This window comes from Anas platyrhynchos, chromosome 1 (assembly GCF_047663525.1).
Source record: "Anas platyrhynchos isolate ZD024472 breed Pekin duck chromosome 1, IASCAAS_PekinDuck_T2T, whole genome shotgun sequence".
NCBI lineage: Eukaryota > Metazoa > Chordata > Aves > Anseriformes > Anatidae > Anas > Anas platyrhynchos.
In genome coordinates, this window is record NC_092587.1 from 424,636 (window position 1) to 441,271 (window position 16,636).

Consider the following 16,636-nt stretch of genomic DNA (forward strand, 5'->3'; position numbering starts at 1 on the left):
GGGGTGAGCACCACCTGCTGCCATGGCCGCAGCACCCCAGTCCTCACAGGGTGGGTTGTCCTGTGTGGCTGCCTGGAGCTGCAGGACAATGGAGGCGCTTCTCCTGCAGACGCTGCTGGACCTGGGTGCCTCCCCAGACTACAAGGACAGCCGAGGGCTGACGCCCCTGTACCACAGCGCCATGGTCGGGGGGGATCCCTACTGCTGTGAGCTCCTCCTGCATGACTACGCCCGGCTGGGCTGCGTGGATGAGAACGGCTGGCAGGAGATCCACCAGGTGAGACAGACAATGGACAAGGTGCAGCTGGGGCCACCACTGCCATACCGTCAGTGAAGAGGCCTGTCCTGTCCCCTCAGGTGCTGCAGGGATGTGGTGCCTTGTTGGCGGGCAGTGGTGGCACTGCATGGCAGGATTGGCCGGCTTGGGGGGAGGGACGTGTCCTGGGTCCTGTCTGGGGATTTGCTCGGGGAGTGCCGGTTCTGTGTCCCACCCAAGGCTTAACATTCAGGTTGTTTCATGCTGGCCTTAGTCAATGGGTCTGGGATCCTCCCCAGATTACAGCTGTGCCAGGACAGCGATTTGGGACCTTGATCGAGCCTGAGGCATCCTGATTACAAAAACACAGTTATATCTGTACAGGGTGCACAGGGAAGAAAGAGATGAGCTAGATGGGTGAGGGGACCTGAGCTGGCTTTGTGCTTCAAGACTGAGCTCCTTCTGGAGAAGGGAGGGCTTTGCTGGCTCTGCCTCAAGTCCCTCAGTCTGGCAGTGTCAGAGGGGCAGGCTGCCTTTGGGCCTGTGGCCTCCCACAGCACTCGGCTCTCAGGCCGTGCAAGGTGAAGGAGTACTGGTACATCAAAGGACAGATGGATGAGTGAAAAAAACAAGAGATGCATTTGTGATCTTGATTTGTGGGACATGACTCTCCTCCTTCCTGCCTCATCCTACATTGCCATGGCTGATCTTTGAGGTCTGCTCATCCCGGGATGGACCAAGCACAGAGGAAAACACCACACTAGATCTGGATCTATTGCACTCTGCTTTTCCTGCTTGTGCTTCAGGGCTTTTTTCAGCAGATAAATATTACTGATGTAGCAAATGATCTGGAGGAGTCCCTGATACCTGCATGATGCTGAGACCAAATTTGCAATCAGTGTAAAGGTAATTTATCTGATAAGTGTTTGTGTATATATTGCTGTAAGGAGGAGCAGTGAGTGTGCGTGAGTGTTAATGGAACTCTTCAGGTTACTGTTCCTGTCTGATACAACTTTTCCAGCATAGATGAATCCAGAAGAGACAGGAAGATGTTATGAAGTTTATCACTTCCCTGCTGCTCTCTCATTTTATTTTTCTATTTCTTTTTTCCCCTTTTGCATTTTGAGCAGGCATGTCGCTACGGCCATGTTCAGCACCTGGAGCATCTTCTCTTCTACGGAGCTGATATGACTGCACAGAATGCCTCAGGAAATACCGCTCTTCATATTTGTGCTCTCTATAATCAGGTACTTCTGTGTGATTCAAGACATGAGAACAAAGAAAACATAGATGAGGAACCAGCCTGCCAGAGGGAACAATGCTGGGCTGGGGCATCTTCTGATTGCTATTACTGTTTGCAGGCCTAGAAAAGTTTTTCTGAATTGTATCCACCCTCTGTCTTGGGATGAGGCTGTTTCTGTTTGCAGCAGCAGACTGACGTTAGATTTCTCAAGAGTCTGGTGGCTAGGGGAAAGAGTCTGTGGTTCAGTCTAGTCCCGTTCCCTGATTATTTTCGCTGATTTACTGCCCAACTTGTTCTGTAATTTTTCCTCTGGTTCCTGTTCCTTCTTCACACCAAGTGCAGCGAGCCCCCATCACTGGCTGGAGGGAGCAGTTTGCCTGGGTGGAGAGTGCTAATTTGGTCCAGGTGCTTGCATGTAACTTTGGGGAGGGCACATGCCCCAAGCAGGGCTTGTTGGGTACATCCTGTGGCTTTCACAGCCTTTGGGGCAGGCATGTGGGCTGGGGTGCTATCCCTGACACAAACGCTCATAATGGTGAGAAGCTGTGACATGGGAGGTTCAGGCTGGGTTTAAAGAAAAGGTTCTTCTCTGGGAGGGTGATCAGGCATTGGAACAGGCTCTCCAAGGCAGTGGTCACAGTGCTGAGTCTGCTGGAGTTTAAGAGGTGCTTGGATAATGCTCTCAGACACATGGTCTGATTTTTTGAGTGATCCTGTGCGGACCTAGGAGTTGGATTCAATGATCCTTGTGGGTCCCTTCCAGCTCAGGATATTCTATGAACATCTTATTACCAATCCCTGAATTTTAAAGAAGGTTGACCAGGCAATGCAGAGTACCCTGCCCTCAGGGCCACTGATCTCAGTTCAGAAGAAATTAAGGGTAGTGGAAGAGCCCTCTCTGATCTTGCCCTCCCACTGTTCTCTTTACGAGATGTAGAGTTCAGTATCTAAGGATTTCTCCTGTAGGTTTTATTCCTTCCTACAGATTTTATATATTCTATTTTCTGTTTTTGCTATAAAGGGAATTTTTCAGATTCCAAGGTGCCTATGTTTTAAAAAGTGAATACTCTTATAATTTGTAATAGAAGCTGATTTGTGGCTTGTTATGTGATGGGTGCACTCTGCAGACCTATGACTCTGATATCTGGGTTTATGCCCACTGGGTTGGTTAGGGAGAGCAGCATTAGGGTGTACAAGGGCTCATAAACATGTGGAATTAACAGTAGAGAAGTACAGAGCATTCAAAACAGAAGTGCTAAAAGGCTTTAGGAAATAGCAATACGTGGGAATGTGTAGTGGTCACTGTGCCACATACGTGTGGTCTTGGACTTGGGCTTGACTATGGTGGCAGCACCTATAGCTGGCACACAGGTAGATGGAATTGGTCAGCTTGGTGCCAGAGGTAACCAGTTCATGGGGATTCTGGATCCTTTTATATTCCTTGCTCTTGCCAAAGGAGGATTTCTGAGTGCAATGAAACTATGTGGTTTGCTTCTTTGTTGTCACCAGTCTACAGTGCTAATCAGACTCTTCCTGTTTCCTCCTTGCTTGCTTTTCCAGGAGAGCTGTGCTCGGGTTCTCCTCTTCCGTGGTGCGAGCAAAGAGATTCGCAACTACAACAGCCAGACGGCATTCCAGGTGAGACAGTGAGCTATGGGCCCCAGTCCCTCCCACAGAACTCCTCTGGCATGGGCAGTGGCAGCTGCTGACATGCCCCTTGGGCATGCCTGGGATAACATTTACTGGAACAAAACCATTGATTCAGGATGCCTATTCTGACGCTGGAGCGGGAGGGAGGAAAGCGATGGGAAGGACTATGAAAGTGGTATCTTATGGTGGGAGACTAAAAGAGTTTTGCTTGTTCTGTCATGTGTAATGGAAGTGGAAAGGAGGAATTATTGCTCTCTGTAGAAGTGTTCCAGTAAATGTTAGCGAGGGAGCAAAATCCTCATGAATAAAGAATTCAATTTTGCACCAGAAGTGCACCTGAACTTGCTGTTAATAAACTTAAAATGGGAGTTAGAAGACCTCAAGCCACTATTGAAATGGATTGAAATTCTGCAATAGCTTTCATGTAAATATGTTAGGTAAAACAGATGGAAAAGGGAAACTTGGTCACTTTGCAGTATGACTCCTAAGTCTGCAAGTCATGCGAAAGTAATTGCCTGCAAATTATCATAGGCTGCAGTCTGTGATACAGGGGGTCTCTTCCCTTCAGTCTGCTTTGCCTTTCTTTTGAAAAGTTCTTGAACTTGAAATAGCATTTCTGCCTGTGCTTTTGTGGAAGCATAATCTTCTACCTGCGGACTTTTCAGAAATGTTGTGACTCATTGTCCAGCTAGTACTAATCTTCAGGTGTCCCTTTGAGAGTAGAGCGTATCTGTCAGCATCTTAATCACGTACTAGCTTGGGTAGCCACAGATGACCTCCCTAACCATTTTCCCTTTAGAAGTGCTTTTCTTCACTCTTTCAGTGTTGTATATAGAGGTTCTAGGCCAAAGCATCTCAAGCTTGACCATCACAATGAAGTTGCACAGCCCCTGCAAGCATCATGAGTGGCTGCTGAGAGATGCCTTATTACAGATGCAATCACTCTCGTTCCCTGTGTGCAACTACAACTGTTTGTGCAGCAGCTTGTCCTGGGAGGAGAGGGATAGGAAATTGGGCAGATATTCTGCACATGCTGGAAATCTGCTACACTCGGGTTGTGCTGTGCCTGTGTTGGCCCTCGCATGGAGGAAGTGGGTACTTCTTGTGAGCCTTGTGTCCTGAGGGATGATAATTCTTCCAAATGAACTGAATACTTGAGTAGCTTGAATGCCATGAGTACTCAGGGGGAGCTGAAGTGCTCTCTGACGTAACCTGCCTGCTTACTGGCAGCCACGGTGAACTGGCTGTGGTTGCCTTGGAAGACCCTGCTGCATGCTGTGGGAATGGTGCTATATTCTGCATCAGGATATTTCGTTTAAATTTTAAGTACATTTTAATGCAAATTCAGCAAACAGTCCCAAGAAGAGTACATACAATCATGGTAAGTACACATGTACAAATTAGGCAGCTGTGTAGAGATACCAGTTACTAAGTTCTCATGTGTACATAACTAATAATGCATATGTAGTTTCAGGAAATGATTATATAGCTTATATTCTTGAAAGTAATTTCTCTTGGAAGACTGAGGAAGACAGAGCTGCTTACAAGCTGTGTTATGTGTTGGCTTGGATGCTAAGAGAAGAAGGGGTCTGGAAGGTCAAATTGAGCATTCCTCATAGCCTGTCCGGTATTTTGTCATATGTGGGAACTTTAACAGATTTGTGCCATGGAGGTACACCAGTAATAGGATAAGTTCACGTATTCACCTAGTAAGTGGTTGTTGTCTGGTCATACCTGGTGAAGCTGTGAGTGTCATGTGTGATGAGCTGCAGTTGCCTGCAGAGAAGGGGAGGTTTGTCCTCCCTTCCACAGTGGCCCAGAGAGCATGGGGGGACTGGCTGCAGAGGGGTGCTCACGTACACAAGTAGAGGCCACCACAGCCAGCTTTGCTCTGAATTACAGTGAGCACTGTGCCTTGTTAACAGGAGCGAATGCTGAAGGGTGCCTGAGCTCAGCCCTTGGTGAGGACCCCATCCCATGGGAGCCTTTTCTCCATGAATCCACCTTAACTCAGACCTTTTTCTGCATGTTCCACCCAATCTCCCACCTCGGGAGATGGGTCATGAAAGGGTTTGTGTGGATGGAGGCAGCAAGATCTGCTGTGCTCAAAGTGTTGCTTTCCAGGGAGTTTTCCTCTGGGAGCTGAGGTTTTTCCCATCTGACTGCTCTTAGATGTAATGTGAAAATATTCATTTCCAGGGAAGTACTTTTTCCAGGAAACTGTTGCCTTGTTTAATTGACTGTACTTCTGGAATCAAGAGATGAAGAAAGGACAACCTTTTTGCTTTGGGCATCTGAAGGAAATGGGGTTGTGTAGCAGATGGTGGAGAGAGAACAAATGGCTCCTGTTCTGATTTTGCTCATGTCCCGCGGAGTCCTAGTGAGATCTAAGAAGGGATAAGCAGTGTTTGTCGTCTTTTTTGAAGTAGTTTGACCAATTGGAAGTTTCTGTTCCAGAGAATTGAAATCATGCTTGGTAATCTGAATATTTTTTTATTGACAAGTATGACCTGATCCAAACTAGCATCTGATATTAGTGTTATGTGCTCCCATCAGCTCCCAGCTTTCCAACAGAAGCGCTCTGACTCCTGGCTTAGATTGCTAGCTCAAGATTTCAGCATGTGATTAAGTTACCGTATGCTACAAAGTCTGGCACTTTCTCACGCTTTATCTTTGTGTAGCCATGGTAAAGAGGTGCTACCTCTCTGTGACTGATTTTCAGCACAGCAGAGGAAAGCCAAGCCTGTACAAAGGAGTGTGCAGTAGCCACAGCAGTTCTGTGGCTGCTGGAGCTTGTGTAAATGCCTCTGATTCTGCATGGCTGTTTAGTCAGTTTACTGCATATACCTTGTGCTAATTTGATTGTTACTGTTAATCAGATAGCTTGGTGTCAGTGGCCTGAGATGGCTCACTCAGATAACACCGAGTAATTTAGAGGTTTAAAAAGTTGTAGTCTCTTTGTTTATCTTCCATGAGGCAAATCAGCATGTTCCTTACCTAGGGAGGTAATGCCACATCTCACTGTGCTGTGTGGTGAGTTCTTCCAGCTGCAGAATGGCCTGATGGAGCACTTGTGGACTGCAGCACATGGCCGGTATGGTGCGGCAGGAGTGCTGGGAGCGTTATCACCTCTTTGTGGCTAGTGGCAGGCTTCAGAGAGGGCTGCCGAAGCAGGGTAGGTTTAGGGTAAGAGTTTTCCCATAGTACCTTTTCAGCTTCTGGAAATCTTCAACTTACTGTTTTATCAAGCCAGGGTTTATACCTACATCTGTCTTCCATTGCTCTTAGCTGGCTTGACTTCCATAAATTGTATGAGAGTCCTGTATGCAGATGTAGTCCTTCCGAAAGCTCCCCAGCATCATCCAAATATGTTTTTCTCACTAATGGTTGGATAAATCATTTTTCAGGTAGGATACTGCATACTTAAAATACACTGGAAAATAGTAATATATATTTTTTTCCTTCCAGCTATTTTAGCAGCATCGCTGGTGGGGAATCAGAAACAAAGCGCTACTAAAGCACTATCTGTCTCACAAACATCAAACCTCCCATGTGTCTTCAGGTGCTCACTGACTGGACTTGGGGCACTGGCCAGTGGAGCATGCTGTGGGTCAGGGGCCTGCAATGGGAAGGCCAAACACTCAAGCCAAGACTGTGAAGACTGACAGTTGCAGCTGGGGATGTGGTGAACCCACCATCATATTTAAACAACAGAAAGGCATCCAGCAGATGGTTGTAATGTGTAGACAGCCATACAAGTAGGTGGTTGTGCAAACACAGTGAATGGTTGCTGAGTGGTCAGTCTGACCCTGCTGGGGGAGGAGGAGGACATCTCCCTTTCCCCCAGCAGGGTCAGATGCTATGGGACATGGTTTGGACAAAACAATGAGCTCTCAGCATGGCTGGAGGGCTCTCATGCAGAAGCTTCATGTGGGGCGTTCCTGCATTTGCTCCCTTCTGCCTCTCCTGTTGCAGATCCCTCATCCCTGTGGATGTGGTCACAGTGCATGTGGGGTGGAAGGAAACTGATCCTGTTTGGACACAACAGCTCTGCAAGCGGGGCTCTTTGAATAGATCAGTCAAAGATTTCATGCTATCTGTCCTAAGCCTGCTCCAGCCTTTCTGTTCTGTGAAAGGACTAGGAAGGTGCTCTGTGGATGCCACATGCCCCTTTGTCCTCTAGACTCCCTTTTCTGTCTTTTCTTGCTTCTGATAGGATATTATTGTGTTGGGATCATACAGCATCAGATGCTTGAGTGCTGAATAGTTGCCAACAACTGAATGATCCATTTCTTATTTCTGTCTCTTTTTCTTGGCCCTTTTCAGGGACAGTTTTCATGAGTCTACCTTGTCTTGAGGTTAACATTGTGTCAAGGAAGATAACCACTTCCATTACAGGTCTGTATTGTCAGGGCCTTGAGGGCACTCAAGATCCTTAATGTCCTTCGCCAGCTTCACCTCAGGCCCCCACCCTGTGGGCCCAAAATCCCCGTTTTAGCTCAAGCATAGGACTGTTGATAGCTCCAAGTCTTCCAGGTCAGCCTGTCTACAGTTCTTTTTTTTAAAAAAAAAATTGAAGTATGAAGTGTTAGCTACTGTTCATTTGCAATGTTTTGGGCTTCTCTTTTCTTTTTCCTTAATGTCAGCTGACAGAGTGATTCCAAAAGAGATGACCTTCCAAATTCTGTGAACAGCTATGTCCCTTTCTGAGTATGCAGATTACATGACTAGACTTGGAAATGAAACCATTTACCTTTGCAAGCTGAACTTTATCAGAACAGTTGTTGATTCTCAGGTGAGCATCTTATGTGCAGATGGTCTCCCCTAATCTTGAATTGGTGCTGCCTGGGCTATTTCCAGTAGGATGCTGGATGAGACTTTCTGGGACCATCAGAAGTCCTCCTGTTGATGAAGTTTTATTGACGATCCACGTCTGACGCTGTCAATGAGCTATGTGAAACAGTCTTCCTGTCTCATGAGGTTTGATGTCCAGGTGACAGTTTGATTGTTGGAGTCTACATTAACAAGTGTGTGTGATGGAAGAAGACACCCTCTACTCTTGTAAAAGTCATTGTCCCTGTGGCTGTCATCCAGCATGTTTTCTCTAGGGCCTTTTCTGCTGAACCGCTCCTCAGCATGTCATTGCCAAGGTTGCTTCCTTCTCAGATATGACTTCGCATTTGTCCATTCTGAATTTTATGGGGGTCCTCCTGGCCTGTTCCTCCAGCCTGTTCAGGTCCCTCTTGATGGTAGCTCCGCCCTTGAATATATTGATCATCACCAGTCTGGAGGTACCTGCAAACCGGATGACCTCTGTCATGTTCCACTTGTCTGTAGCTGTTAGGCAGAGAAAGACCCATTCAATCTCTTTGACCTGAACCATCCAACCTGTTTTTTTTTCCCCATCTAGCTGTCCATGCATCCATACTGTAATGTCCTCATTATTACAGACAGAGATGAGACATGGGAAGAGCCCATCTGTCTTATTTCCCTGTGTCTTCTAAGATACCTGCTGATTTTGCTACCTCTGTATCAGAGGCTGGGCCAACTGTGCCACTTGTGTCTCTCAGCAGTCTACCATGTACTGTCAGGTTGGAGAGCTGCTGTGACCAGAGGAACCCTATCTCTTCCATATAGAGATTTCCCTGTAAACAGCAGGAGAATCCTAAACTGCTTCTGCTCAGTAGCCATACAAACCATTTAGTTTCTGCTACCCGTGCCTGTGTGTCTCCTTTTCCCATGGGTTCATCAGTCCCAGCTATTCTGAGTGGTTGCTGTGAGATGGGGTAAAACCCTGCCTTAGCTGTGTTAAGTTCTTTGGTTTCTTTGCACCTAGCTTGTCACTGCCAGTGCATCAGGTCGTGCCTTCCTTTTCCTCCCTGGCTTTTGGATGTCTTAAGGGCTCACTTAAGTATTTTCTTTCTCAGGAGCCCAGTACGCTGGTGGGAGTAAGGCAGGGGTCACAAACTGTCATGCTTTTACTTTAAAACTCTGGGTTATTTTTTAACCCTTCACTTAATAAAAGTAGCTTTTCCAGTTGCCCTTACACCTGTTTAAAAAATAGAAGTTCACATTGTAATAGATGACTTAAACCTTGCACTGTATTTTTCAGTGACCTGATGGAGATGCAGTTTCCTTTTAAGGAACATCCAAGTTTTATCTTAATACCGCTAATTTCCCAGTTTTCTTTCCTAAATCTTGTATCTCTAACATGGAGTCTGTGCTTTGTGTTCTCAGTGTCAAGATGACTTTTTTTTTATTATATGGACAGTGTTTTGGAGGTTACTTACACTGCCCCTGTATGTTCCTGGATGATGTGTTTTCAGTGGCTGAGTCATTTCAGAATCACTTGTTTAATTTCTCAACCCCAGATATTTCTGGTCCTGACACCTGGAGGTTGGCCCTTGCCTTCTCCAGGTGTACTGGATTGCTGCACCACCTCAGAGCTGAAGTCGTGTTGGTGGAGCGGTTTGCTGCTAGTGCACACATGAAGGACCTGAGGAGCTCTCTACAGCAGGTATGCGGTTGCCTCAGTGTCATCCATAGCACAAACGTACATGTAGGCTTGGTGGTAAGCTGCAGTTCATCAAGCAATCTTGTTCACATGCTAGATTATTGTGTACATTCTTATTTGAGTCCTCCGAGGCACTGACTTCCTATGAAGAGGATCCGGAATGGCAACGGGCATGCCGTAGCTTTTGTTTTCAGGCTCAGAAGGAGAGGGGTGGTGGAGATGAGCTTGGGCTCCCATGGTAGTTCAAAGGGAAATGAATCCAGCTGTAAGGATTGGGTTATTTCCAGTTGACATCCGTGTTTACATGCATGTGTTGTCACTGGTAAGTCATCTTTCTGCATGTATTTTTCCATTACTTCTTTCCCAGCAGTAATGGAAGATACTTCACTGGAACTGTGACTTGCCTTTTCTGGTAGAGGCTTCTCATCTGTATTTGCCACAGAATGGTGTTCTCAATCACTTGTGCTAACATCAGTGCTTCTCAGCTGGAAAGACTGATCTTGACCATGAAGCTCAAGCACAAGCCAGAGGTTTTAGATAATTTTTAACTCCATTGTCAGTGTTTCAGAAAAATGTTTGGCTTGACATAAAGAAATTGTTGCCTGAATTGAGGGTACATGTGCAAAGATTGCCCCCTGCAAAGCAGAGATGTTGCTCAGCATTGTCTGGTTCATCATGGCCTGATGTAGGGCAGCGGATGTGCTGGGCAGCAGCATGGGGATTGGCAGCAGTTTCTTGCATGCCTCATTTGGTGGGCAGCCAAGGTACCCATCTAGGCATGGTGGTGTCAGCACGTCAGGAGATGACCAGGCTCCTGGATGCGTCCAGCACAGAACAAGTAAGTGGCTTCATCTCTTCCACTTGTAGTGGGGTGAAGTACCACTCACCTAAACATAGTGACTTGGGCAAACACCTTAATGTGGGATTCCCTCAGTAAGAGGCAGCCTTTGGGTCTGAGCTATTGATGGGGCTGCCCATGGCATCAGTGGGGAGGTGCTCAACAGGTCCTGGGGGTTTAGTGTGTGACTCATCCCTCAAACTGCAGAGTAGCATGTAGATCTCTGCTTCATGACTGGATTTTTTCCCTAGGTCTGGGGATAATTTAGCTGTGATAATTTCACATGTAAAATGAATAAACAGAGTGCTTCTTCAGGAACTCAAGAAGAAAAGGAATTTATGAATTCTTTTGGAAGAATTCTGGAAGAAGGGGCAGGGAACTCGGGAGGACTTCAGTGCTGGTATGAAGTTGTGCAGGGAGAAAATTAGGAGGGCCAAAGCCCAATAGGAACTCAATTTGGCAATTACAGGAAAAGACAATGAATACATTCTATAAATACATGTATATTAACAACAAACAGCAGACTAATGAGAACGTTCATCCTTTATTGGATGTGAGGGGAAACAAAGTGATGAACAATGAGGAAAAGTGTGCTTAATACTTAGTGCCTTTTTTGCCTCAGTCTTTATTAGTCAGGCCAATTGTTCTCAGCGTACCCAGCCCCCTGATTGGAAGGTGATGGCAGGGAGTGAGATGAAACTAGTACAATCCAGCAGAAAACTGTAAGTGACCTGTTATGTTATTTGAACATTCATAAGTCTATGGAGCTAGATGGGATTCATCCAAGGGTACTAAGGATATCCCTTACTGTGAGGGGGTCTAGGATGGCGAGTCCAGCCTGGCCCCAGTATCTTGATGGGTCTCACCAGTGCTGAGTGGAGGGGAGCCATCCCTGCCCACACCTGCTGGCTGCCATCAGCCATCACTACCCAGGATGAGCTCAGCCTTCACTGCCCGAGAGCACTGTCAGTGCTGGGTCTGAAGGCCCCTGGGGATCCCTGGGTTTTTCTGCAAAGCCATTTGCTATCCAGCCACCCCATCTGGTCCTGTCCCATTCCATCCCCCAGGATTGCTGGAGGCCATAGTCAGGGCTTGGTGCTTGTCTCTGCCAGTCCTTGTGGCCATTCCTACAGCTGCTGGAGGCCCCTCTGAGGAACAGCCTGGCTCTTGTTGCCTGTTGACTGCTTCTAAACTGGCTGACAGTGGTTTTCCTTCCATCATCATGGCTGTTAATGAAGGTACCACATGGTGCCAGCTGCCACGGCCATCCCTGAGGAATGAGCTTGTAACTGGCCATCAGATGGGCTTCGTACTGCTGATTGTCACTCCTTGAGACTGGTGGTCCTGCCAGATGTCTGCCTACCTCATCATACATGTACCCAAAACAGCCTATTCCTGTTTTGCAATAAAGATGCTATTGGAGACCATACTGAAAACCTCCTGAAGTTAAGGTTAGATGTTTCCTGTGCTTCCCTCATTCAGTGTCAGCCACCTATTGAACAGGCCATATGCAGATAAGACTGAGAAGAAACTTGAGACCATTTTGTGTGCTGTTCTTCCCACACACAGAATCAGCACTGTCTGAATGCTTTATGACTGGTGTTTGTGTGACCTGCTCCTGAGACCCTCCTGTGCTGGACATTGACTGCAGCTTCCTAACACAGTCTCTGTGCTTAGTTGTCTCTGCTGTCAGAAGGCTTTTTCTGACATCTAACCTGAATCTTTCTTATTGAATTTTAAGCCCTTCACTTTTCCTTGGTTATTAAAAACAGATTATTTTTGTCCTTGCTGCAGCTGCCTTCTTTCTGCTTTTATGGCCTCATCACCCCTTCCCCACCTCATCTTCTGTTCCATGGACTAAGTGTCCCAGAACATGCAGGTTTTCCTGCAGAGACCTTGAAAGCATAATCTGATCATTACTGTTGATTTACTGTGGATTCTCCCCATATCTTTTATTTAATTCAGTTCCCCAAAGTAGCTTACTCCAGCTGACACCCTAACTGGTCTGCACAGAACAGAGAGATTACATCACACAGGTTAAAGGTGAGGCTAATTGTAAATCCTGGTATATTTTCCCTTTTTCTGCCACAATGTGACTTTGTTGATTCATGTTGAGCTTGTGATCCTGCAATCCTCAGATTTTCTACAGTAGGACTGTTGCCTGCTGCATTGTGGAATGTGTCCCTGCCTGGTAACACAGACTCACCCAAGTGATTCACGTTGAGCAGACCTTGGGACATCTCTAGTCCAGCTCTTCTGCTCAGAGGAGGGCCAGCCCCAGAGCTGGTGAGGTTACTCAGGGCCTTTCCCAGTAATTCTGAGAAAGTTCCCATGGCTGGAGCATTCCCACCTCTCTGGGACTTGTTCTAGTACTTAGCCTTTCTCCTAGTGAAGAGTCTTTTAATTGTGCCCAAACAAAATTTCACCTGGTGCAACTTGTGCCAGTTGCCTCTTATTCTTTGTGCATCATGGGGAAGAGTCTGGCTCCATCTTCTATAACCCTTGAACATAAATCTAGATTATAGTTTTCTCTATTGAGTAAAATCCTGTTTTTTTCTCCTCATACATTTCTTGAGTTTCCAACAATCATTTTCATTCTAATCCTCTAATCAGTTTGCACCTCCTTCCAGGTTCATCTCATTTAGGAATTTAATAAGCAGGCTCTGTACTCTATCATCCAAGATGTTAATTAAAAAAATAAATACTGCTGAACCTGGGGTAGGGTCCTGTGAAACCATTCAGTGTGTTTTTAGACTGACAGTAATTTATGAATTAGTTTTCTGATCAGTTTTTCATCTACTTAGCAGGAGTTTCACCTACATTTAATTCCTATAGTTTCTGAGAATGTCACATAAGACTGTCAAAATTTTTGGTGAAGGCAGCTGTATGGTATCTTTAGTTTCTTTGGTCTTCAAAAAGCCTGGCTTGCTACCCTGTCATAGAAGTAACTTGGATTCCTTATGCTCTTTGCAAATTAATGCTGTTGTTCTTCTGTTTAAAAATTGTCTGCTTCAGCCAGCATTGTTCTGGACAATAAAATTAAGCTGTCTCTTCTCTAATGCTGTTTCTCTCTTTCTTGTGCTGCATATTTTAAATCTAGTGGTAGCATCCCTCCTTTTCAGGCATCTGAGAACCTTCAGAGATGATTGGAGTAAACCACTACTAACTCTGCAGATTTCTCCCAGCAGATTTTTGGCTGTGTGACTCACACATGGTCTGCAGATCTCTGGTGATTTGTAGAAAAGTAAAGGCAATTCATAGACAGATTGCAAAAACAGACACAAAGGCAAATAATGCCCTAAATACCGTGTGATAGTTTTATCAGGCCCAACTAATTTGCTGATTTGGTGATATTTGCTGAATGATCACAACCAATTGCAAAGTAAAAAGCTAAAGCAAAAAGCCAGTTAACCCTCTGGCATTCATCATACTAATGCTTTCCTCCCGTGACAATTTGCTGGTGTGCTTGATCCACTCTTGCAGAAGCATTATTATGCTTTCTTGTGTCCCATGTATTCTTTACGCACTTTGGTTGCTATATCTCATTTCATACCTTGACCTTTCTCAATCTTTTGCATCTGTCACACACATAATTGGGCCTAATAGCCTGGTAGTACTTTGAACGGTTCACCTTAAATCCTTAAAGATTTGCATTTTGATGTTAACTTAACATACCATTTGCATCAGCTTTTAGTACAATACAAACAGGTTGTTAGATGTATTTTCTTCAAAGATTTGTATTTTGTTGCTTTAAAATAGACATCATGGTCTGAACTCTGCAATTTGCAGTCATGTTGCCCAGGCAACAGAATTTTCTCAAATGGAGTGATTTTGTTAAAGAATGTCTTCACTTAACAATGGTTTTTCTAATTTAACTTAAATTTTAGCTGACAGTGTTTAGATTTATAACTAACTAATGACATCATATCTTGTGATGTTATAGAAAATAATACATCTAATTCTACTTATGTAGATTACAAGTGTCAGTGTTAAGTATACTTGGAAGGAAATGACAAAGATAGTTATTTTACACTTTAGCTAGCTTAGCTGTAAACTCTTGCAAGCTAGCTGCCATTGTTCCTCAACATGTGTAAAATATACAAACATCATCTGCTATTTAACACGCTTTAAAGAGTTAGTACTAACTAATGCCAGCATTTTTTAGCTGTTGTGAAAATGTCTATACCATTATTTTTATTAATAAGCTCCATATTTTTCTTGTCCTCACTACAACAGTAACCTTGTTCTCCTCCATCTGTTCTCTCCTGTCAAGTGTTTGGATTGTAAGGGTTGTGGTTTTTTGTAAGTGTGTGCAGAGCCTACTGATTTTTATCTCTAGCTCTACTATAGTAGAAATTAAAATAATTTATGGAGGTGTGGAGTTCCAGTTGGCAGTTCACACTGGAGTGGTTATTCAACCTGTTATGTATAAAAAATGTAACACATCTTCCTCATCCTTACTGCATTTGCTATCTATCTGAGAGGGAAAACATATTTTTTGTACCTTTAAAAGTATGTTCGTTAAAGGTTAACGTTATAACTGATTACAATTTCTGACCTTTGAGAAATTTATTATATGCTTATAGGATCTTTGTTGTCTTCAATGATCAGATAGCATAGTAACCAAGATTCTACTAGCTTTTCTTATACTCAAAATTAATTAAAAACTTCCTCATAATATGGATTTAAGAAGCACAGTTTGCAGCAAAAATAAATAATTAGTAACTGTAGTGCCTAATTGTTCCTTTCAGAATAGTATTGGTAATGTTTTCAACATGTGAGGCTGGCATCTCCTCATTTTGCCTGTGAAGCCAAGCAGAATTCAACACCTTTTGGGGTGCTCATCGTCTGCTCCCACCACCTTCCTTGTTTCTCCAGGCACAGAGGAGATTTTGTCTCTACAGTTCTCTGATTTTCTGATAAGCCAAGGAGATAACATGCCTCGCTTGTGTGTGGATGTCTTCTCTCTCTCTCTCTCTCTTTTTTTTTTTTTTTAAATCATTGTATCTCTTTAGGCCTATTGGGAATTAAGGATAAAACAACCCATTCCTCCTGAAAACAAAAATTCATTACCCTGCTGGAGTGCAGACTTGGGCTTGATTCAGAGATGGAAATGCCACCAGTCAGTGCAGGCAGACCTGTCCTTCCCCACCCCTGAGGGTGGGATATATGGCAGATGGGGACCACCAGTTCTGTGCTCCTTGCTCACATACAGTCTGCTGCATGAGAATTGCAGTGGGGTCTGTCGCTTTTCTTCAAAAGCAGTTTAATTACCCTTGCTGCTAGAAGTTGTCTTACCTCAGTGCCACTCTGCCTAATTTAATCCTCCCATTATTAGCTTTTCTCTGTGTTACAGAAACTGGAAAGCCTTGTACTTGAGCTTCTTCCCCATGTTGCAGTACCTGTGCACAGGGATCATGTCTCCACAGATAAGCAAAATAACTTTATTTCCTTCACACACACATCTTAAAGTAGCTTTTATAGCTACTGGATCACTTTTGTGTACATAAGATCTTCCTCTCTGTTCCCATGTTCTTTACCATGGCTACTAGGAGCATCCCAGTATGTTAGTGCACACAGGTCCTGTTACCGTGATGTAGAGAGCTCTTGACTAAACTCGTGTATATCTAGTTGATACATCCAGTTACTCTTTTTGGCTGTACACTTTTATCCTGAGAGTTTATGCAGAAGTTTTTTGTTTGTTTGTTTGTTTTCCCCTTCGTGTTGCTTAGGCTGGCTGCTCTCAGGCAAACATCAGATTTTGGCTCAGATTCTGCTGTAGCCATGACCTGTCCCATATCCCACCAGACTGTGTGTCTTCAGTGTTACCCTCAGAATCAATACCTTTGGCCAGGTGGTCATTACTGGCACAGGATAGGTTGGGGTAGGTTGGGGAGCAAAGCCACTGAGTAATGCCGTCCTTGACAACATTTCTACATCAACAAATGCATTTTTAGCAAGTTATTTATATATAACAAATAATATGTATATAATCAATATATTCTGGACCCAATCTGAATATACTGTCACCAAAAAAGCTAAATTTGCTGTATCATTTGTTTTTGGACACGGATGTCTTGAATGGAAATCCAGATACCACATTTTCTAGCTACCCTCAGTAGGCAATCGGCCCTG

The 16,636-nt window shown here is 44.7% G+C and overlaps 1 protein-coding gene across 3 annotated transcripts in view; it reads left to right on the forward strand.

Moving 5' to 3' along the window:
- Positions 1-16,636, forward strand: part of SHANK3 (SH3 and multiple ankyrin repeat domains 3) — a 363,910-nt gene that overhangs the window by 88,008 nt on the left and 259,266 nt on the right. For all 3 annotated transcript variants that reach the window (XM_038180780.2, XM_038180783.2, XM_072035934.1), the window contains 3 exons: positions 110-277; positions 1,387-1,503; positions 3,060-3,137. In XM_038180780.2, the coding sequence (XP_038036708.2) occupies positions 110-277; positions 1,387-1,503; positions 3,060-3,137 (363 nt within the window). The remainder of the gene's footprint in view (positions 1-109; positions 278-1,386; positions 1,504-3,059; positions 3,138-16,636) is intronic.